Source organism: Apteryx mantelli, chromosome 7, assembly GCF_036417845.1.
Source record: "Apteryx mantelli isolate bAptMan1 chromosome 7, bAptMan1.hap1, whole genome shotgun sequence".
NCBI classification, from domain to species: Eukaryota; Metazoa; Chordata; class Aves; order Apterygiformes; family Apterygidae; genus Apteryx; species Apteryx mantelli.
This window is the reverse complement of record NC_089984.1, coordinates 26,058,839-26,080,914: the sequence shown is the minus strand read 5'-3', so window position 1 is coordinate 26,080,914 and position 22,076 is coordinate 26,058,839. Positions and strand designations below refer to the sequence as shown.

The 22,076-nt window shown below is 37.2% G+C and overlaps 1 protein-coding gene across 1 annotated transcript in view; it reads left to right on the top strand.

Moving 5' to 3' along the window:
* PLCE1 (phospholipase C epsilon 1) overlaps positions 1-22,076 on the top strand; it is a 145,576-nt gene that overhangs the window by 99,291 nt on the left and 24,209 nt on the right. The window contains exons 5-19 of the mRNA XM_067300059.1: positions 425-683; positions 1,378-1,586; positions 6,178-6,853; positions 7,295-7,477; positions 8,396-8,513; positions 8,908-9,067; positions 13,352-13,474; positions 13,560-13,696; positions 14,152-14,390; positions 15,568-15,629; positions 15,776-15,941; positions 17,664-17,771; positions 18,221-18,337; positions 18,428-18,586; positions 19,631-19,760. Of these exons, the coding sequence (XP_067156160.1) occupies positions 425-683; positions 1,378-1,586; positions 6,178-6,853; positions 7,295-7,477; positions 8,396-8,513; positions 8,908-9,067; positions 13,352-13,474; positions 13,560-13,696; positions 14,152-14,390; positions 15,568-15,629; positions 15,776-15,941; positions 17,664-17,771; positions 18,221-18,337; positions 18,428-18,586; positions 19,631-19,760 (2,846 nt within the window). The remainder of the gene's footprint in view (positions 1-424; positions 684-1,377; positions 1,587-6,177; positions 6,854-7,294; positions 7,478-8,395; positions 8,514-8,907; positions 9,068-13,351; positions 13,475-13,559; positions 13,697-14,151; positions 14,391-15,567; positions 15,630-15,775; positions 15,942-17,663; positions 17,772-18,220; positions 18,338-18,427; positions 18,587-19,630; positions 19,761-22,076) is intronic.

Here is a 22,076-nt window from a genome sequence, read left to right as displayed (position 1 = left end):
TTCATGGGTTGTTCATAATACAGAAAAGGGAATTGTAATAAACCATCTGGTTTGTCCTTATGCCATTTCTTTAATCTTTTCTTATTTCTTCTTAGGCCTTTATAATTTTAAGGCAATGGCACACTAAAAATGTAAGAAAGCCTGCTTGTTTTTCTTATGCAGCTGGGCTTATATTAAAATCACAAATGCTGCTCCAGTCATATGTAGATTGGACTGCTTGTTTCTCCTCTTTAGATTTGATGTTTAATAATCCAAAGGGGAAAATGGTCTGCTATCCAGAGTTTTTGTAAAAATAATGAGCCATTTCATTCATTTCTCAGTAATGATTATAATTTCCTTTACTACATATGCTGCAGGTGTTGAGCTTCAATGTAAATTGTGCTTTTAATTTTTTTAATAGATGTTTGATCTCTATTTGCAATAGGTCAAGAAAAGTTTTAAAAATGTGGCAATTCATGGACCAGTCTGATATTGAATCTATGAGAAGTCTGAAAGATGCTATGGCGCAACATGAGTCATCATCTGAATACCGGAAAGTGGTCAATCGGGCACTCAATATTCCAGGCTGTAAAGTGGTTCCTTTCTGTGGTGTATTTTTAAAAGAGCTTTGTGAAGTTCTGGATGGAGCATCAAGCCTCATCAGACTCTGTCCACGATATAACTCTCAGGATGAAACACTAGAGGTAAATGGGAGTGATGTTGTAAGAGGTTATGTTCCTATCTGTATCCAATGACAGTGCATTATTTATTTCTTTTATTTTATATTATTTAGTATTTTATATGACAATGCATCTAATTAAAGTTCTCTAAACCAAACTGTTATTCACAGTTCAGTTAGATGTACCTCAGTCTAATTCTCATAATAACTGTAGTAGTAAAAATGATTTAAAGTTAATGGTTGTTTATGCATAGTTCAGCATAAGAGTACTGAGAAATTAATGTTTGTACCAAAGTACCACGTTCTGAAAGCTGTAAAATACTTGCTATTAAATGCTATGACCTTCTGCTTACCTCATTGGTAATGGGAAGGTTTTGAGTCCCTTAAAAACAGAATTCAGAAGGTCAGTGGATGAGGCTCTTGTATGAAAAGAGCAATTCCATCAAGCTTTATTGCTTTGTTTTGAAAAAAATGTCCCTGCTATTTGACAAGATTAAGACTGGGGCTTTAAAAAATCTACAGGAATTACTGTTACTTGTGTTACTAGATTTATGCAGTGGTCTGGTCTGTATTGTATGAAAAGTAGATATAAAATCCCATTAGAAGTTAATGGGAAAGATATGCTAAATATTCTTAATTCTTGTAAAAAATTTCTCTAATGATAAGAAGATGACACAGTATTCTAATTGTTACTATACTAATCTTTTAGTTATCTTCAGTTTGTTTCAGATTACAGTGGACAAGATAATTTCTTGCAACGAGTGGGTCAAGATGGTTTAAATAATCCAGAAAAAGAATCAACAGCAAACAATATATTTCAAACTATTCGGAGTTGTAATCGCAGTTTGGAATCTGAGGAGGGTGAAGATAATTTCAGTGAAGGGAGCAATTCAAGAAAAAACTCTTTGAAGGACAGAAACCAGTACCAGTAGGTCTCATATTTTATTGTTCTGTCTTTATCTCTGTATTTCACATTTTTCATCTTTCATTTTTTTCTTCCAAGGGTCATTTATAGAAAAAATGTGTAACTTTAACATCTTTCCTTGTGTTTATCCTCTTCTAATTCAAAACTTTACCCCCACCAGAGTTATGCTAAGTAGCTCATACTCAAACGCTTGAAACTCTCTATCTGGTTTTATTTTCCCTCATGATGTAATTACTTCCTTTCATCAGGATAAATCCCTTTCATCCTACATGTAGAGCTTTAAAAATCCACAGTTATGATTACAATTTTGATCTGGGGTGCCAGGAATAGCACCAGGGTGTATCTGTTATCAGAGCTCCGAACATTATATTCTGCATGCTAGGGCAGCGTTCTGTTCCGTTCAGAATAAAGGCTATTTATTATTGTTCATAAGAACACTTCTTTTAAGGACATGTTCATTCGAGGCTTTTAAATTATGTCCAGAAAATATTTGGAAGTCATTAGACATTTTGAATTTTCAGACTGGCTTAGTCATACTATTTTGCCTAGGTGTCCACTTAGTAGCACCCCATGGAAAAACTCACTGTTCAGTAATCTCAGATATACGGAAGATCCAGTATACTGTATACTATCTACCAGCAAGAAATACACTAAATGCAAACTTTAACAGTCCGCATGATCTTCCAGAGTGTTGCTTTGCAGTGAATTGCAGCCCATAATAGACATTCATGGGTCTGCTTTAAACTAAGTAACCTGGGCAGACCAGAACACTGCTCCTTCGGCCTGGAGCTTCGCGTGAGCTGCACAGCAGCTTGTGGTGTTCCAGCCTTGTAGGGAGCTGGTCGATACTCGGCCAGGCATTGAGTGTTGAGTTCCTGGTGCCATGGCTGCAGGACTGTCACTAGCCAAGTTAGCTTTGCTATCTCTTCCCAAGCTGTAAACATTTTTATGTGTGCACATACATAGATTAGGTAAAGATAAAGCCTTTTCTAAGGGGGTTAAAATTCATTTTGATTGATATCTTATAGCAGCAGCAAAGTATGTTTCTGACCAGGCACAGCTATACGGTTCAGAGGTGAGGTGATGTAAAATGACACATCAGGTATTGCATAAAAGAGCATACTTATTTCACTAGTAGAGTTATTAAATAGATGATGTGTAGCAGAAATTCTGTATATTCAGAAGTATCCAACATATTTCAGCTACTTATACATAAAATCTAATAAGTGACTGCCTGAGAAGGAACTACCATCTTCCTGTTTTAAATGCATTTATTTCATTAACCTGCAATTGTAAATTTCATTTCAAATAAATAATTGTTATTTCCCGAAAAAATGTTTTCTAATAGAATTATTCGCATCTGGCTTTAGTTGCTTCTGGTCAGTGGAGCGGTAGATTATGCCAAGAAAGACAGTCCCACTTCTCTGTCCATTTGTGTTGTCTCTTGACTTATTTCAATTTAAATGCTTTCTTCCAGAAATTATTTTTCTTAACTAATATACTTCAAAACCATCTTGTAATTCACAACTCAAATGGAAAATGAACTAGGGAAATCAAAATTTCACTTGGTTAAGCAAAGTAGAATTTGAATATACAAGAATAATATGGGGAAAATGAAGTCTGCTTGGTTAGGTTTTTATGAAATCACTTCTTGGTAAATTAGTTATTTATGCTTTATATTGAAATACAATGTAGTAAGTTCCACTAAAAGTAGGAATTAAATGCAAGAAAAAAAAATTTAATAGAACATTGAAATGAAAGCTTAAAATTTAAATGAACAAAACTGGAAATAAGTATGTTTCCCAGTTCAGCCTAATACCTACTCAGTTTACTAGTATCGATAATTCTGGTGCAGTAGATACTGATTTTAATAGCGTAATGACTTGCAGAAAGTACCTCTGAAATTATTCTTTTACCTGAAGTCTTGCACAGACTTTGGAAATTCCTCATTCTCCTGTTATCTCTTTCCTGCTCATCCAGAGAGCCGGGAGAGGCACAGAAGCGAATTGCTGCAGAGAGGCACAGGGGCTCTATTCTGTTGTCCCTACTGTATGGAGGCAGCAATGTGTGTTTTATTTTTAATACTCTGAACAAGTAATAGCCTTTCTTGTGAAGCCTGGGTCATATTTGTTATATAGTAATATATAACCAAGATTATATAATAATTATGTACCACCTCATAATTGTATTATTGCGGTCATAAAGGCAGAAAAACACACCGCACAGCATACTTCTCATATTTCAGAATTGAAAGGAAGATTTGCAGTTAGTCTGCTTTTTGCTGGTTTGAGTGTGTATTTTAGAACATGAACCCAGCAAAACTGGTAACTTAAAATTGAAAGGCATCTAATAAAATCGGTCAGTATTGGGTAAAGTTATTACTTTCCCAGTTGTAATAGCAGATGAACTCTGTGTCACTCTGTAATCAGTGACTTATTCACTACCTAATCTAATTATAGGCAGTGACCTGCCTATTCATCCAGGATTTCTGGATGTGCCAAATAAATATGAAAATTTAATTTCTGTTAAGAGCTTTGTCTTGTCAGTTGTCAAGCAAAGAAGGGCAGGTAGAAGAACAAAAAATTTGGGTTTGAAATACAGTTTTTAAAGAATTGTTAATCAAATTACTTACTAAGTTGTTTTAAACTGTCATATCGTTCAATTAGCCTGAACACATCTTCCCTTTTAAATTTCCTAACTGCAGTAAATATCTTTTAGAGTAAGAAGAAAAAACTCAAGTTTTTTCCTTTTCCATGCAATTTCTTGCCTAAAACTGCAATCTGTTTTAACATTTCCTTTGTCCTTTCTTTTCTTTTCCTTGCATCTCAGTACAGCACATGTAAAGAAAGCTTCTGATTCAAAGCGAGTTCTGTAAGTTAGTTCTCGGTAATTGATGGCTATATTGCTTTTGCCAGCTGATGCCATAGATTGTGTTTCCATATATGCTTGTGTGTGTGCTTGGCTTACCTGCTTATACATTTTAATCTGCAGCCTGCCTGCACTATCAAATGTGAAATAAGGCATGAACAAAGCTCTGCCGTTTCCATCTCCACTGTACTAGACTTCTCCAGACATGCGCATCTAGTCTCAGAATAAATCTAGTCTCAGGATTTTTGCAGAGACTCATTTGAGTGTTTTGAGGGCACTGGGGAGAGAGAGACCATTTAGTTGTTGGTTTAATTCAAAAATCTTAATCTTGCATAGTCCTGTTAAATATTTTAATATACAGATGTGTGACAAGATTCGTCAACTTCAACACCAGTTTATACCAGCTAGGGTATAAGACATGACTTTTATTTTTAGGTGGATTTCTTAAGGAAATAAAGTTATAGTTTGGGCTTATACAGTTATTCTGCCTTTGTCTGTCAATCTCCCCATCCATCAATTACTTCTAAACCTGTTGGCCACTTTTAGCTAAATTTGACAGAGAGGTAGAGGTCTCAGTAATTAATAAATTCATATAAGAATCATTACAGTTGATGTCTGGATATAGGGGGAAAGTTCAAATTAGTGGCCCAGTGAGAGAAAAGTTTGAGGAAGAGCAGTAGTGTTTTTGCTGTTTAGCTTAGCGAGATAGTATACACGAGCAAATCACAACATGAGCTGCCTTTCGCGTAGCTGCTAGGACATGGGCAGGGGCTGAGAGTACTGGGGGGAAATGAAGGAGGAGCGCTGAGGGTGTTATGACAAAATGCCTTGAAGAATATGCAGAGAAAACTGTCGTAGAATATATTGGCCAGGTATCTTTAGGAAACTGTGCCAGTTCTGCTGTACATAAACAGTTTGCTCTTTTTTATGTTCATTAATGCAGTATCAAAATATTTAACATGCATTCATTTTATATGTTAATTAGAAGATCATGTAGGGAAGAAATTCTCTTTAAACTACCACATTTATTAGTTCAGCTATTGTCACTCTATATCTACTATTTCTAATTATGGTAAAATATTTCAAAAATGTTAATTGTTGGATACATGTTTGGTGTTGATATTTTGCTTATGTAAAATTTCTAAAAGGAAGTGTCAGCGACAAAGTTCTTGCTACGTTCTTCTGAGAAAGGTAGGTATATTAATCACTACTTTACAAGTGGTAATCAGAGAGTTTAAGTAATTGGAAAGGGCCACATATTACATCAGTAAAAGAACAGAGATTAGAAGTCCTGTCTTCAGTCCACTAGATCCTGCTAACAGTCTCCATGTGCAGTACTTGATATGTCAACCAAAGCTATCTTATGCAGTGGATATAGAAACTGGAATCACTTGGCTTTCAGATGCAAACTATAGTTGTTTATTATTAAAGTAATATATGGAGAACTCTAGGAAAATATAATTACACTATTAAAGCTGTTATAATTAATTGTACCACATCTTTTAATTAATCCAAAATTAAAATAACATAAAATGTAATACTGTAAAGAAATTTAACCACAGATGTTCCTGTCAGTCCAAATTATATAGTGATTTTTTTTTAATTTAAGCTCCAGCAGAAAAAATATTAATCAATCAAAGCATAAATCAGCACGTGTATCAGGTGTTTCAAAAGGTAGAAAGTAGGTGTACAGAATTCTAAGTCTCTCATCTTTGTTCACATACAGATTTATAATTGGAGATCTTTCAGATTCTGAAAGTGATATATTTGAGCAGTTAAAGGAGTGGGACACAAATTCAGTCGAAGAGCCACAGAAAGCTTTCTGTCATGGGATAGAACTCATTCCTTGGTACGTGTTATCAATCAGAGCCGACGTCCATCAGTTCATGCTGCAAGGGGCAACTGTCATTCATTATGACCAGGAGACACATCTCTCGGCACGTTGTTTTCTTCAACTTCAGCCTGACAATAGTACTTTGACGTGGACAAAACCCACAACAGTTTGCCCTGCAAACGCTAAAGCAAAACTGAGTGTGGCGAGCAGTACTCCCGAGCTTGGTAAATATCAGTTTCTTGGCAATACTGGACTAAATGGATTGGTGGAAGGTTTTCTGGATTTGTTTTCAGCAAAGGCTGTATATATGGGACACCCTGGCATTGATATGCACACTGTGTGTGTTCAAAATAAACTGTGTAATATGTCTCTTGAAGAAAATGGTATAACACTACTTTATGGACTTCAGACTACTGATAATAAGTTGCTGCACTTTGTTGCTCCAAAATATACTGCTAGAATGCTATATGATGGATTGCTGGAATTGTCTAAAGCTGTAAGAAAGATGAGGCGCTTCCCTGATCAAAGACTACAGTGGCTACGGAAACAGTATGTCAGCCTTTACCAGGTAAAAAGATATTGCGATTATCTGTAAGAAAAGAAAAGTTCAAAGATAACAACAACCTAATGTTATGCAATTAGTTCCTATTATTAGTAAGCTAAGATGAAAGATGCATGCCAAATCACCAACTTTGTAACATGGTCTGATTCTCTGTATAATGTTTCCAATACACTGAACATAAATCTTTTTTTATTATGAAGTTCTTCATATATTTGGAATTTTGGAATAAGCATTTTATTAAGCAGCAAACAATGACTGTATATAGGATGCTGAAATATTGAGTGCTGAGAGAGTCAAAACAAAATAGCAAACAAAATATTTTACTAATGTTTTAAAAAGCCCCATCGTATTGTTGCAATAATGATGTTCTGTCTTTTGTTGAAAGAAAATGTGTCTGTTCTTTGGCATTTTTTCTCCTTGTTTTGTTAATGCTGTGAATTTTTGTAGGAGGATGGAAGGTTTGAAGGCCCAACCTTGGCTCAGGCTGTTGAACTGTTTGGAGGCAGGCGATGGAGTGCAAGAAACACAAGCACAGGAACCCTTACCAAAAGCACTGAGAAACCTAGTGTGCAGAGAAACAATACTCTGGGAATAAGCACAGCCAAGAAAAAGAAGAAAGTACTCATGAGGGTAGAATATTTTGTTATTCATGTTTTGTTATTTATCTGGCAGATTTGTTTCTTTCTTGTAGTTATTGTGTACCTGACTATGTATTCTGAACCAGAGAAAAGATATTAGATGATAATTTTAAAATTGTTCATTGGAGTTTCAGGTTTTTGGCTTATTAATTTCAATTAGCTTTTGGGGTTTTTTTTGTTTTTTTTTTCTCATGCTTGGAGCTTTCTCAGTACATGTGGGCACTGTACAAGCAGAAGGGGACAGAATCTGATTGAGACCATTAGGTGCTACCTTAGTATAAAAGTTAAATGTGCTAATAATAAGAGTAGCAACATGCAGAGTGATGTGTGGAGGTTATAGTCAGTTTCTTTGCTCCTTTTCATTTTCGTGTTCCCCAAAACATCACCAGAATTCTTCTGCCTCACATTAGCATGAAGTTTTATCTCAGGTGGCTGACAGGAACACTGGACAGTGTCTCCTCTTTTTCTGGACTCAGTCACTTTCAGCAATAGCCAGAAGAGAAAAACATGCAGAACCTAGCAGCTCTACGCTATCCAAATACTCTAGTAGGCAGGTAGAAGTCATCCTCAAATGACAAGATCCATCCTCTTTAGGGCTCCTATGCACCAGTGGAATAGTGTAAAAGCAGCTGGACCACTTTAGAGAGGCGCGATCATTGTCGTCTTCTGTGCGATGTCACACTGAGGTGACACCTACTGTTCCCACACTTCGTTACGTATCCTTTGTGAGGCTTACGTTGCCTTTCTTCTGCTTAGACGGTTTCACTGACAGTGCACTTACCAGCTTTACAGGAGTCTGTTTCATATAGAATAGCTGATTCATCTCATGGTTTTGTTGCAGATGACACTGAATAAGGATGAAAAAAAGTTGTATTTTCAGAATGTTTATTATGGTGCTCACTGTTTCTAGGGTGAAAGTGGAGAGGCCACTGATGATGAAATGGCAACTCGGAAGGCAAAAAGCTGTAAGGAATATCGTAATAGAAGTGGTTCAGATCCTCAAGATATTGATGAACAAGAAGAATCAGGTAGATATATAGCCTCACTACTTAGAAGTCCTTCAGGGTTTTCTTCAAAATCTTTTCATACAGACATTTTTTACAGCATTGAGAATACATTTATGATATAAAACTGCATTTTGCAATTTGAATGGTACAAATGGTACAAACTTTTAAAACTAACTTCAGTAATTGTTTATGACTCTTCTTTCATTTTGTTTCAGAAGCACTTTCTTTCTAGCAAAATCAAGTGCCTATGTAAGCGTTGTTCAGTATATATCTTTTTGACTAATTTGGGACAAATCTAGAATCTCTTTGGAATTTTACTAAGCGTTAATGAATTATGGTGCAAGTCTCCTGGAAGAAAGCATTTTTATTGAGCCAGATGTTATAATAGTGCTGCTAACTTCTGTTTTCTCCATAGATCAGAGTATTATTATTAATGCTTCTCCATCTAACACCTTGTCATCAAGAAGAGCTCACTCTCTGACAGCATCTGGATCTCCTAACTTAGCAGCTGCAACATCTTCACCAGCAAGACCGGTCTCCTCTCCTGTAATGTGTTCAAGCAAGAGTCAGTCTAGGTACAGACAAAATCAGTATTTTGATTTAAAAAGAAAAATGTTGCTGTAACTTAATTATGATCAAATGTGGTTTTCATGAAAAACTTCTACAAAATTTGATAAAAACAGCACTAGAAATTTGATTAGCCCTTTGACAGACAACTAAAACACATTATAGAACAACATAGGACATTTGAGTTATCTGAGGATAACTTTGTAAAAAGTGACTGAACAGCATGCTTCAGTTAAGTCTATTACAGAAGCAGACTGGAACGCTGTCACAAAACTACATAAATATGAAGTTTACTTCTTTCTCCAGATCTTCTCCAAAATATAAATATCTTATGTATTTTGAAAATCAACAGAAATGTTGTAGATGTGTTAACTAAAGTACTGAGTTTCCTCAGCACAAGTCATTTCTGCCTGAGGGAATATTAACTTTTGCTAAGGTTTCTGGTGATGATTGCAGAATGTCAGGAACTGAAGGAACAGTTTTGAAGTCTTTCACCTCTTACAGTCTTCCCTCCTCTCCTTTAACATTCATCATTATTCAGTCACTAACCCAGTCCCTTGGGTCATGCTGTGGTTGTGCAGTGACATAATGCACTAATGCATTAATTCTATTAATAGTAATAATAATAGTAATATAACAATGATAATATATCAGGGAAGTGGATGGTACTTTATGACATACAGGAAGACAGTCTCAACAGAGGTCATCCAATGCTTTTTAACAAAATGAGTGCTGTGGTGCGGGTATAAGTATGGATCTTGCAGTTGCAAGAAGAGCCAAGTGGTAAAAAATGGAAGAGATTACTGCTGCTGGTAGAACATTATTTTTAAAGAGACCTGTCTCATATAATCGTTTATATTGCCTATTTCATAGGGGTTTTTCACATTTTAAATGGTTAGGTTTGACAGTGGGAGTGAGTGGTAGAGCCTCCTGTGGATATCTACCATGGAAGGCTGGCTGCTTCTCGACACCACTTTCTGAAACTCTTACTGCATTCTTTGCTTTCAGGTCTTCACTCCATCATTCAGAACAAGTATATGCCAGAGTAGGATTTATCTCTGTAAGGCATCTGTGCTTTTTTTTTTTTCTTTTTAGGCCTGGAGCAATTTTCTTTTCAATGAAGTGAAGAAATATTGCATTGCTTCCTCTGGAATTTGCTTCTGTTTTGCAAATCTGCTTTTTGCTTTGTATGCCAAAATAGTTGTTGTTCTGTAAATGAGATTAAGAGGCTCAACTGAGAACTCACATTCCCAGGAGAAGGGCAGCTAATGTTCCTTAAATCCTCTCAGTCCTGGGTTTCTGTACAGATCTCTACAGCTTAGTCCTGCGGGCCTCCCCGAGTTATGACAGGTTTTCCCTAAGCTGGAGGGCAAAGCTGTCTGGAAACTCTGTAGTGTTGCTCAGTAGAGCTCTTACCAACTTGATATGCCCCTTTATGCTAGAATTTGCAGGAGGTTACTCTGGATGCAGCTTTACGTGTGCTCTCATTTGTCCTGAGGAAATCTTCCTGGGGACAGAATTACATGTTTATCCATTACTCTGCCCCAGTTTTTATGATCCATTAAGGGACTTGGAGCACTGGCGAGAGTGTTATTCTTGGTCTTTACATCCCTTGATGGGTCTGAATTGTGTTTATCAGTTTTCATGTGTATGGATACTTTTCATACCCTAAAAGAAATAAATATGTGCAGTGCATCATTGGTAATCAGTACATCTAAGCTATCAAATAGTTGGCTCTCTGCTTTACTGCAAAGTCCTGTGATTGTCCACACTATATATGTATTAATTCACTCCTTGGATCTCTTTTGGAGTAAACCAGCTAATTGCCCCAAGGTGACATTTAGGTACAGTTCTGGGAATATAGCTCCAGGGACTGCTGCCCTTAGAAAGTATGGATGCAGAGCTTACTAGGTTTCAATCTGTCTGCAGTATACCCCAGCTGTTTGGGAACTGAGCTGGTGCTGCCTATAGCGGGGAGGAGGTGGGAGGCCATTGGGAAATAGGCAGCAGGATATGGAAAATAGAGACGGGGGCTTATTTGCAAAGAGAATTTCCTCTTGTTCTATCTGTGTACGTACATAACCCAGCCTGCTCCTGCTTACACAGTTGGGGGAGGTGGTGGGGGTGAGGCGTCCTTTTTAAAAAAAAAAAAAAAAAAAAAAAAACCTTGTGGTATTACCTGTGACAGTACTGTAGAAGAAGCTACTTCTTAGTGACCGAATCCCAAGAAATGCTGAGCGTGCTCATCTGCTGCTGATTCTGGACTCTACAGTTCTAGTCTGTTTTCTGGAGCCAAGACACTTGCCTCATGATAGTTTATTTTTCTTGTTCTCACAAAAATGTTAGGAGTGGTTTTAGCCAAAAAGTTACGTGCAGCATGTCAGTACTTGCCATAGTGATGCCAAACAAATGGAAAATTATCAGCCGAAGTAGATGGTATTTTTAAAATATTTTAAATTATATTTGGTTTTCAATTGCATGCATCCATGCCAGACCAGGAGTGAATGAGGAATCTGATCTAGTATATTTATGTAAAAAAAAAAAGTCTGCTTACAGCACAAATTTCAAGGGACTGTGAATGTCTTTAAGACACTGGACAGAAAGTTGGTCTTGTTTCCCTGTCACAGCTGTTGGATCTGCTTGTACTGAACCTGATGGCAGAATTCATAGATTGATGGATTTGCAGGTGTGTACATGATGTTGGACACATGATCACCTAGCATGATATTTGGTAAAAAATGCTGTAACTTCTGGATTTACAGTTTGGGCTAGATAATTGGTCTTGATATTTGTACTGGCTGTTTAGATCCCTCCCTTTTCAGGGTGTTGGTGCTGGTGGATCCTGGTGGATCCTGGAGCATGTGTTGGTTGTTGTTTAGGCCTAGGAAGGGGCTCTGGAGTTGGCCCATCTGGCTGTCATCGTGACAGACTAGTACTTGAAATTCACTAAGGACTTGTTCATACAAGGAGATAGTTCAAGTCAGGGCCAAGTTACGCTTGCTAGTCTGTGTCCTGTAGTAGTCTAAAGATTTTGGGAGGTGGATTTTGGAAAGTTACTATTCTGCTTCAGGACTGATTTCTATTGTATAACTTAGGTTGACAATTGCAGTTACTAAGAAATTGACTGGGCTTGATATTACTCAAGCTCTCAGGTTTTATTGACTTCTTTTATGTATTTATTAACTGTGAAGAATACTCTTTCTTGGTTTTGACATAAAAAATAAATAGCTTAAACTGTTGCTGAAAATAGGCTGAACCAGCTTATTTTACTTTCCACTGAAATGGATAGGAACACTCGCTTACTCAGCTATCACATCTCAAATAGGGTGTGGAAACTGCACTTACAGTTGATCTGCATTGTATTTAAAGAAAAAGATTTCATATTCACAGCATGAACTAGGCATGTTTTTGGCCATCTGAATAATGGGGCTTCTGGAAAAAAAAGGCCTTGTTTGGATTAAAGGGTCAATGTATGGAATAGCAGTGGGTCTGTGCATTGCACTCTAACGAACTTGACAGAGGGTACCAAGTCAAATAAGATAATTTGCACCAAACAACTAGTTATTTCTGTGATCATTTTCTTCATTTGCTCTCAAGAGATTCCAGTCTGTGTTCCCTTCCTTCAGCCCAAGAAGCTGAAAGAAGGATATCCCTAGAACCTTGTTCCTTTATGAAGGAGATGGCCTCCAGAGGCTACTATAAAGCTGAAAAGAAGCAGCTTGTCCTGTCTTTGAGCTATCTGATGGTACTCCCAACTGTTTTGGGGAAGTATCTGGGAAACCCATGTGGCTGGGAGATAATGAGGGTTGAGTGCTAGGAAATCTGTATCCAGTTAGAATGTTATTTATTTTTTTTTAGCACTGAGCTTTAAGGAGTTCTGTATCCCTTTTAATTTCCATTTAGCAAGTCTTCAGTGATGCTTACGAGCAACAGGACATGGTTTTTAAAGCTTGTGCTACAGGAATGCTGGCATTGTTTTGTTAAAAGGGAAAATGAGAATGCTTTCATTTGTGCCATTTAAATCAGGCCCTTCTGCACAAGGAAGAGTTTTGAATAGTATTTACATTATTTGTTCTGGTAAAGTTTACAGTTGTCTTGAGGGAAATGAAGGGCTACTATGAAAAAAGAAAGTACAGACTGTCATTATACACACCATGAGATACTGCTTTTTGGTTGCTTTCAAAATTTGATAATACATACGTTAAGAACCACAAATAAGCTGTTAATGCATAATATTTCAATATGTGTAAATTAAATGTAACCAATCTTAGAGCAATCTCTTTCTGATTTAGCACATGGAGCAGCAGTAGCTGGCATGGCCGAGTTAAAGGAGGAATGAAGGGGTTTCAGAACTTCATGGTTTCTGATAGTAACATGACTTTTGTGGAATTTGTAGAGCTCTTCAAATCTTTCAGGTAAAATGTATTTTTATTTTGTATTGACCTCATTCACCCAAGTTTACAAAAGAGCAAAAATTGAACTTACCAACTGTTTTTACAGTGTTCGGAGCCGGAAGGATCTTAAAGACCTGTTTGATGTCTATGCAGTGCCATGCAATCGATCCGGGCTAGAGCCTACTCCACTTTATACTAATTTGAAGATAGATGAAAATAGCAGCGGATTCCAGCCTGATTTAGGTGTGTTAAAGAAGAAAATACAACTGTTATACTACTGAACAGTTTCAGTTATTGGCCTTAAAAAAAGTGTCTCAGTCAGTCTTACAAAGGATGACAAGTTATAAGTTTAAGTATAGGATTGCTGCCATATTTCCATGATACCTCAGAAATTAGAAGGAGAAAAAGTATACTTGCTTTTTATTAGATATATTTGTAACTGGTATAGGAGAGGCATAAATTTTTTTGCTGAGAGACTGAGCCCTACACAGGCAGGATGTGGCTGGGCAGAAACTCTGGAATCTATGGTAGGGCAGGCTAAAATAGTGAGCAAAAGTAGAGTGGAGAAATGAAGAGACTGTGGCCTGTGGTTGGTTTGTTTTCTACCTGCTTTCCTTGTAAATCTGCTTTACATGGAAGAACTACTATACATTAGTGCTAAAATATTCAAGTATTTTTTACTTTTTTTTTTTTTTTAGATTTGTTGACTAGGAATGTTTCAGACCTTGGTTTGTTCATTAAGAGTAGGCAGCAGCTATCAGATAACCAGAGGCAAATATCTGATGCTATTGCTGCTGCCAGTATTGTAACTAATGGTACTGGAGTTGAAAGCACATCGCTGGGAGTATTTGGAGTGGGCATCCAGCAGCTCAATGACTTCTTAGTGAACTGCCAAGGAGAACACTGCACTTATGATGAAATCCTCAGTATTATCCAGGTTTGTAATAAAAACATCTTGCAATTCCTTATACTAGGACTCTTGTTCCTTCTGTTTTCCCTGCCAGTATTGTCTGCCTGGAATTCAGAATACTATAGGTATGGGGATATCTCCTTTCAGACTAATGTTGTCTCTGCAGTTTGCTTGAAACTCCTTCTGTAAGTGTGCCCAGCAGTTTTGTTTCAAGAGACCAAGTGTTTTACTTTGTAGTCCTTGTTTCTACTTGATAAATTTAAAATGTAATATTATGTTTATTATGGGCTATAAACTTGTGCAGATGTCCATAAATATGCCCATAAAAAGGAAAAAATAAGTTGAGGCGAATAAACAGTTTCATTGGCTATGAGTGCCTTACGTGGGAAGGGACATCAGACTTGGAAACGTTATTCATGCCATTGCCTTGTTTTCTCCTTGTCTGTGACCACCTTTGATACAACTTGTCCCTAACTTGGAACGTCATCCTAAAACAACACCATTTCCACATATTCTTATTTTGTTTCAAATATTTTATTCCAGCCTTTAATTAAAACATTCATCCTCTCAGAGTAATTTTCCAGAATCACATCTTATTCACTTCTGCATACAATGGCTGAAGTGATTGAAAACATTGTTGTAAATTTTTAATTCCTCCAAGGATGCATGATTAATATAATCTAAAATTAAGCCCCTGCTGAACAAAGTTAAGAGTTAACAAAGTTTAAAAGATTGAATGTTTCAACCATCAGGCAAGCGTATGCAATATAAATTTGCAAAGTTTAAAAGATGGAAATTCTAAGGAAACATCAAAGTACTACACCATAAATCTCTCTTTAATTCAAGATGATGTTGTGTTCTGTTTAAGCACAGCAGATAGGAGAAGGGTCCATGATTACAGATCCTTCTTAATTTCTGCTTAAGTGCTGACCCTGCTATGAACAGGAGGTTGGATTAGATGACTTTCCAGTGTCCCTTCCAACCTGAATGATTCTATGATTCTGCAGGTATTGGTTTAATATATTTGTTAACTAATTTGTAAAGCAAGCATGAGCATACTGCAGACACTTAACTACTTAAACCACATAAATACTGTTTTTGGATACTGACTGATTCCATTGATGTACAAGCCATAAAAATTTAAAAAAGCCTTATCTATAAAAATTGTTATAATGTAATCTCTTAAATTTCTTCTTCCTTACAGAAATTTGAACCTAGTGTGAATATGTGTCAGCAAGGACTGCTATCTTTTGAAGGATTTGCAAGGTAATTAATTATGTTAATTTATATACATATACATATACATATACATATATATATATATAAAGGTGGCACCAGTATATTGATGCTTGCATGACATTCACAAAATACTCAGCACCGCATAAAATTTCCTCACATCTTCTCACCTCTAGATTTTTGATGGATAAAGACAACTTTGCCTCCAAAAACGATGAGTCACAAGAGAATGCTGAGGAATTGCAGTTTCCACTGTCATATTATTACATTGAATCTTCACACAATACTTACCTTACTGGCCATCAGCTTAAAGGGGAATCCTCGGTAGAGCTCTACAGCCAGGTATACAGGATTAGATTGTTGCATAGTTTTCAACATGAACTTGTTTGTGTAACTAGCAAGTCACAGAAACATGACCTTTTTGCTTTGAAAACCTAAATGTTCTAAGCTCCTGCTTGTAAAATGTTGGAAAACATGATGTGTGGGAAAGCTGCCTGTGAGTGCAGTTGTGCTCAAATGCCTTTTCTAAGGCAAAAAATGGGTTTAGTTCGAGATTCATAGCTTTTAGACACTAGTCAGTCTGACCCAACCTACTATAATTAGACTTTCCCACAGGAAAGACTGATCTAATATTTTAGTTCATTCAGATGTCAAAAACACTATTCAAATACTGTACATTGCACTGCAAAGAAATTTCAAACAGAACTATAACTTCTAAAAACATTACTTCTAGGAATATTCTAAAGTTTTTTTAGACTTTATGCCTGATTGGTGGTGAACAGGAAAAGAACAGTTTCTCCCTAGGGCTTGTCGTTCTGAGTTTGTTTGTATATGTACATTTGCCTGTCTGTGTGTGTTTACCAAATGCTAGAGAAAACATCAAACTTCCTATGAGTGGTGTTTTCATTACTCTCAATGTTAATGACTCACCATGTTCATTAAATTGGGAAGGGTTCACCTGGAGTCACACATGCCACTTCTCTTTGAGTTTTAAGACAGAGGGGTGAGGCTGTGTTAGGAAAGCCTGAATAATGCAATTGCAAAGGAGAAGAGTGGGAAAGCATGGTGTGGGAAAGCCTCTTCCTATCCCTCAAGTAGTCATCCCTGGAGGAAGGAGGCCTTCTGTTCCAGCTCAGTGTGTCTGACTGTTGTGGGCCATGGTGGTGTGCTGACCATTGACACAACTGCCTGAAATCTAATTATTCAGATTTCTATGGAAGAAGTAAATTTTTCCTTATGCATATACGTTTTTGCTAGAGATGACTTTGACTGTGGAGAGCTTTGTTTTTAGTAAAATATTTAACTGTAATAAAGATAACTTTTGCAGGGATAGTCATGCTAAATAGCAATATCAATAATAAGCTAACCCATCTGTCAAAAGCCCAGAGCTTCTCCTTCCTTCCATACTACCTTCTTGCTTTCTTGAGTGGTTTTCTAACAAATAGGACTTCCAATGAAAAAGGGTAGATGTAAATCCAGCTTAATGTCATCAAGCAAGATGGCCTGGTACATTCCCGTTCCGACTATCGTCATGTAAGGTGTTTGCTAGAAATTATTTTCAAACCTCCTTTTATAAAACAAATAAAAAAAACAAAAGCAAAACCCACACCCCAAAATAGAATCAGCAAACAAACTGCAGCTGCCATGCCCAGAAGCTGTCATGGTAGCAACCAGGAAAACATTGCCATGTAGCTTTCCAGCTGCTCTTGTAGCTAGAAATACAGAAATGTTTCTGTCCCTGAGGACATCAACCTGTGCAGTAAGAACCACTTTCTGTGAACAGATTCCATGTGTCCTGCAGAAGTACCATAAGCTTCTAAGCTTCATTTTACTTCTTGTAAGGACATATATGCTTTCTTCTTAATTTTCCCACTGTTTCTCAACCTGGTGAATGCAGTTAGCTGGAGACTGTAGATTCTATGGGCTGTGTTTACTCCACAGAGATTGCTCCTTCCAGCACTTTTTCTGAGTCACTAGGCTTTCATTTAGCTGTCCAATATATGTCTTCTGCTTTGATGTGAGACTACAGTTCATTTGTGCTCACACTGTTCAATTGTGTTGTAGGTTCTCTTACAAGGCTGTAGAAGTGTAGAATTAGACTGCTGGGACGGCGACGATGGGATGCCTATCATTTATCATGGGCACACTCTTACAACTAAGATCTCTTTTAAGGTATAGTGGTAATTGTATATAGAAATTAAAAGTGAAAAGAAACGAGTATTTTTTTTTTCTAATGAAGAAAAAATTTCTCCTAGAAGAATACAAATCCTAACAGGTCAACAACATAGAATAGAAACTATACAGTACTTCATGAAAACTCCTCTTCATGAGAAAATGAGAACACCTCAATTATAAACATTATGCTTTTCAAATTAGTTTTTGTAGCATATGTAGTATAATTTTCTGTAGTTTTAGTTTCAACATAACTATAAATATATGTATTCAGTTCTGCTGTAACAAGATGCTGGGCTGATCTGTAGGACCTCCACTTTTGGAAGCAAATTGTGGATTCTTTCTTAGAGGAGAAAACAGATGCCTTTTTTCCCCTTTCAACTAGTAATAAGTTAACTAAATGCTGCAAAATAATCGTATGTTCTTAAAATAATCTTTCTTCCTCATAGGAGGTAGTTGAAGCTATTGATCGCAATGCCTTTATCACCTCTGATATGCCAATTATCATATCCATAGAAAACCACTGTTCTTTGCCTCAGCAACGCAAGATGGCTGACATTTTCAAGGTAGGCCACAGAGTGTACTAAATTATTCTGAGCACGTGCCTGGGATTTTTCATATTATCTCAATATTTCATAATGCTTTCAATATTTCAGAGTGTATTTGGAGATAAGCTGGTAACAAAGTTTTTATTTGAGAGTGACTTTTCTGATGATCCCATGCTTCCTTCACCTGGCCAATTGAAAAGAAAAATCCTGCTTAAAAACAAGAAGCTCAAAGCCCATCAAACACCAGTGGATATATTGAAACAAAAGGTAAAGTCCCTCCTTAATAGCAGGAAACGTTTCATAGAACTCTTGTTAGAAATAATTGATTTTTTTTGCCATTCCTGTATGTACAACAGAATAATCTAATGCATATTGATGCTTGAGGGACTCCCAGTGGTTTGTGACACTTGCAAATAAATAGAGAAGCCACACGGTAAGGTACAGATACACCATCACAGAATTTTAGTCTACTTGTTTCTATAATATTCCATAATATTCTGATTAGCACCACATACCATTTGTTCAAAGTAAATGGATTTTCACTCTGAAGCTATAACATTTGCTATTTAATGTTTGCTGAGAAATGATGAGAAGTTCCCAGTATATTCTATTTGTTTGTAATAATCTCTAATAGACTTCTACTGTGTTTCTTCTTTCATATTTAAGCCTTCTTACTTCCTTTTTGTGGAGGACTGTGTTGTTCAAGTAGTGGTCATACCTACATGAGGTACTTCTTGGTTTCTAAAAAGCTGCAGCTGCACCTCTGGTAGACTCAGCTTGTGACAATTTTGTATAGATAGTAAGCAATTAGAGTAATTCCTTGAAATCTAATTCCTCTTAGCCAAAACGTAAATTTTGTCAAATGTTGTTTTAACAGTTACTAGGAGGCAAAAAGTGTTTCTTTTCTTCTGAGTTTTAGGGCTTTCCCTTGCAGAAAATCGTCCCCAGTTATGCCAGTATGCTTATATCAGAATAAGTAAATCACAATGGTAATACCAGTATGTGGACATTCTTCATCTTTTAACAAGGTTTAAACTGCATAAAACAGAATATCCCAGTCTGGAAAAAGACACTCTTACTCTGAATAATGTGCAATGGGGACATTTTTCCATAATCAGTCAGGATTCATATCTTACTGTGTATCGTTCTACCAATGCAATTTATATTTGATCTTGATAATTTCATTTATCTCTCATTATATCTCTTCAGTGCTTTCATATACACAAAATAAGATGCAAATAATGAAGAAAACGTGTGCTTTTTTAAAATACTTACCAGTAATGTAGTAAGTGGTTGGTTTTGTTGCTGTAGGCTCATCAGCTGGCACATATGCAAGCACAGGCTAGCAATGGTGGCAGTGCTAGCAACCCCACATCTACCAATGAAGAGGAAGAAGATGAAGAGGATGAATATGACTACGACTATGAATCTCTATCTGATGGTAACAATATGCATTTATTTATTACAGTGCTGTTGCTAGAGAACTGTAGCAGTAAGGCATTTAAATCTGATCCTAGTCCTTGTTCAGAAATGATGTAGATAAGTTGATTTTACCTTGTGAGAGGAGGATGGACTGTGTGTCCTCTGGCACTTCGGTACTGTGAAAATAATTTGAACAAGTAGAGGACTTTAGTGTTAGTTTATCTCCAACTATTAAATGTTCTAACTGTGCAAGGTATGCTAAATTACAGTCTTTATAAATTATTTTTTATGTTCATCCTAAATTATGCAAAAATGATCACGTTCATTAATGTAGTGTACTCTAGCTGTGTTCACCTGTATTTCATTTCCAAAGGAGTTCAGGCACCTGAAAGTTCAAGACTGACAACAGGATTAGTCATCTGCCTGACTGCCGTTAAATCAATCCAACATGCAGATTCTCCAAAGCCCTCCTTGACTACTCCCTAATCCCAGAGACCCCACTTTCAGCATAAGCTGTTCACTTCATGGGTGCAGTTGGAGAAGCTGCTGTGCCCTTGGTTCATGCAAGTAGACAGGGAATAAAGAGACAGTGGGTTTATGAAAGCTTTACCTGCTCAGTGAAGAAATGGCAAGGGATGCCTTACTGACTTGCCTTGTAGATTTATGTGCTGTCCAGGATTCCTTTTTGCCAGAAGTCACTGCCCACAAAGCAGGAATAGCAGAACAGGATAAAATTCTGTGCTTCAGCTATCGGAGCCCTCACGAACTGGCTGCTTAGTATAAATCCACCTTCAGTGGTGGTTTAAACAGATCTGCTAGACAGTAGATTGGATACAGTGATTAGCAAGTCAGGGGTGATAAAAATACTGCAGTTAGTAGCTTCCACCACATCTTCAGTTGCTCAAGTTCAGTCTGAAATGCCTGATTTAAGTACTGGTGAAGGAAGGATAGTGTATGTCAGACTGAGGCAGCTCTGATGAGGATATACATCTTTTTATACTTTCCAGTGCTATGGGGCTGGTAGATGCTAGTAGCACAAACAGCTGGAGTCTGAAACACTTAATCCTCTGAAGTTTTATCAAAGGACATTTGTCAGAACCCCATGTATGGGTGAACAGGCTAGAGGCATTTAAAAGGAGTACATGTTGTTTTTATTGGTAATTTTCAGAAAATATATCAAAGTAGATCACAGTGTGTTTGGAAAAGGTATATTGGCCAAAGAGGCAGCAGTGAAATCTCACAGTGTGCAAGTTAAATGCTGCAACAATGGCAAATAACTCCAGAAACAGGTCATAAAACAGAGCAAGTGGGCAAAAAAGTTACAGATGCACTTCAGTATACATAAATGTAAGGTAGCACATCTAGAGGATTAAATTTAAACCATGCTTGCATGATTCCAAAGTCAAAACTGGCAGTAACAATTCAGAAAAGGGATCTTAGAGTGATTGAAAGTTCTCTGAAATCATCAGCTTGCTGTGCAGTGACAGCCAAAAAAGCCAGTAAAATACTGGGCATCATTAGGAACAGTACTGCGAACAAAACAGCGTCTTTTTGCTTGTATATAAAACCTTGATGTTCCACAACTTGAATTCTGTGTGCAGTTCTGGTGTCCGAATCTCAAGAAGGATATGGTAGAGTTATGGAAGGTGGGGAGAAGGGCAACCAAAAAAGGGAATGGGGCCTGGCCCTACAATAAGAGTCTAAAACGGCTAGAATTCTTCACCGGGAGAGGAAAAGACTGAGGAGGGGGTTTGACAAAGGTTAAAATCATGAAGTGGTGGTGAAGGGAGTACAGAACTGTTATTCACTAACTCCCACGATACTAGTTCTAGGAGGCATGCAGTGAAATAAGTATAAGATCTGTTCAAAACAGGTAAAAGGAAGTACTTCTTTATGTAGCTGGTAGTAAACTTCTGGGATTTGGTGCTACTGGAAATTGTGGAGGCAGACAGCGTCAGAAGATTCAAGAAAGGACTGGACAAATTCAGGGACCACAGGCTTATAAACAGACGTTACAGGCAGGAAAGTACCCTCCAACATCCCTAATATCCAGTGATTGTGGATGTTGGGGTGGTACAAGGGGAATCGACCATACCTAGGGGCCGGGTGCTCTCCCTAAATAGCATCTCCTGTGGCCACTGTCAAAAACGGAACACTGGTTTAGATGGACCATTGGTCTGACAAGTTGAGCGTGTTCTTCTAGCTAAGCAATGAAATACTTCACTTGCTGAACCCTGAAGTCTAATGGGTACCTGTGTAAGTGTTACACACTGCATTTAGAAAAGATGCAAGGGTTGAGCGTGCCCTGCAGCACAGGACGTCTTTCCAGTCGGTC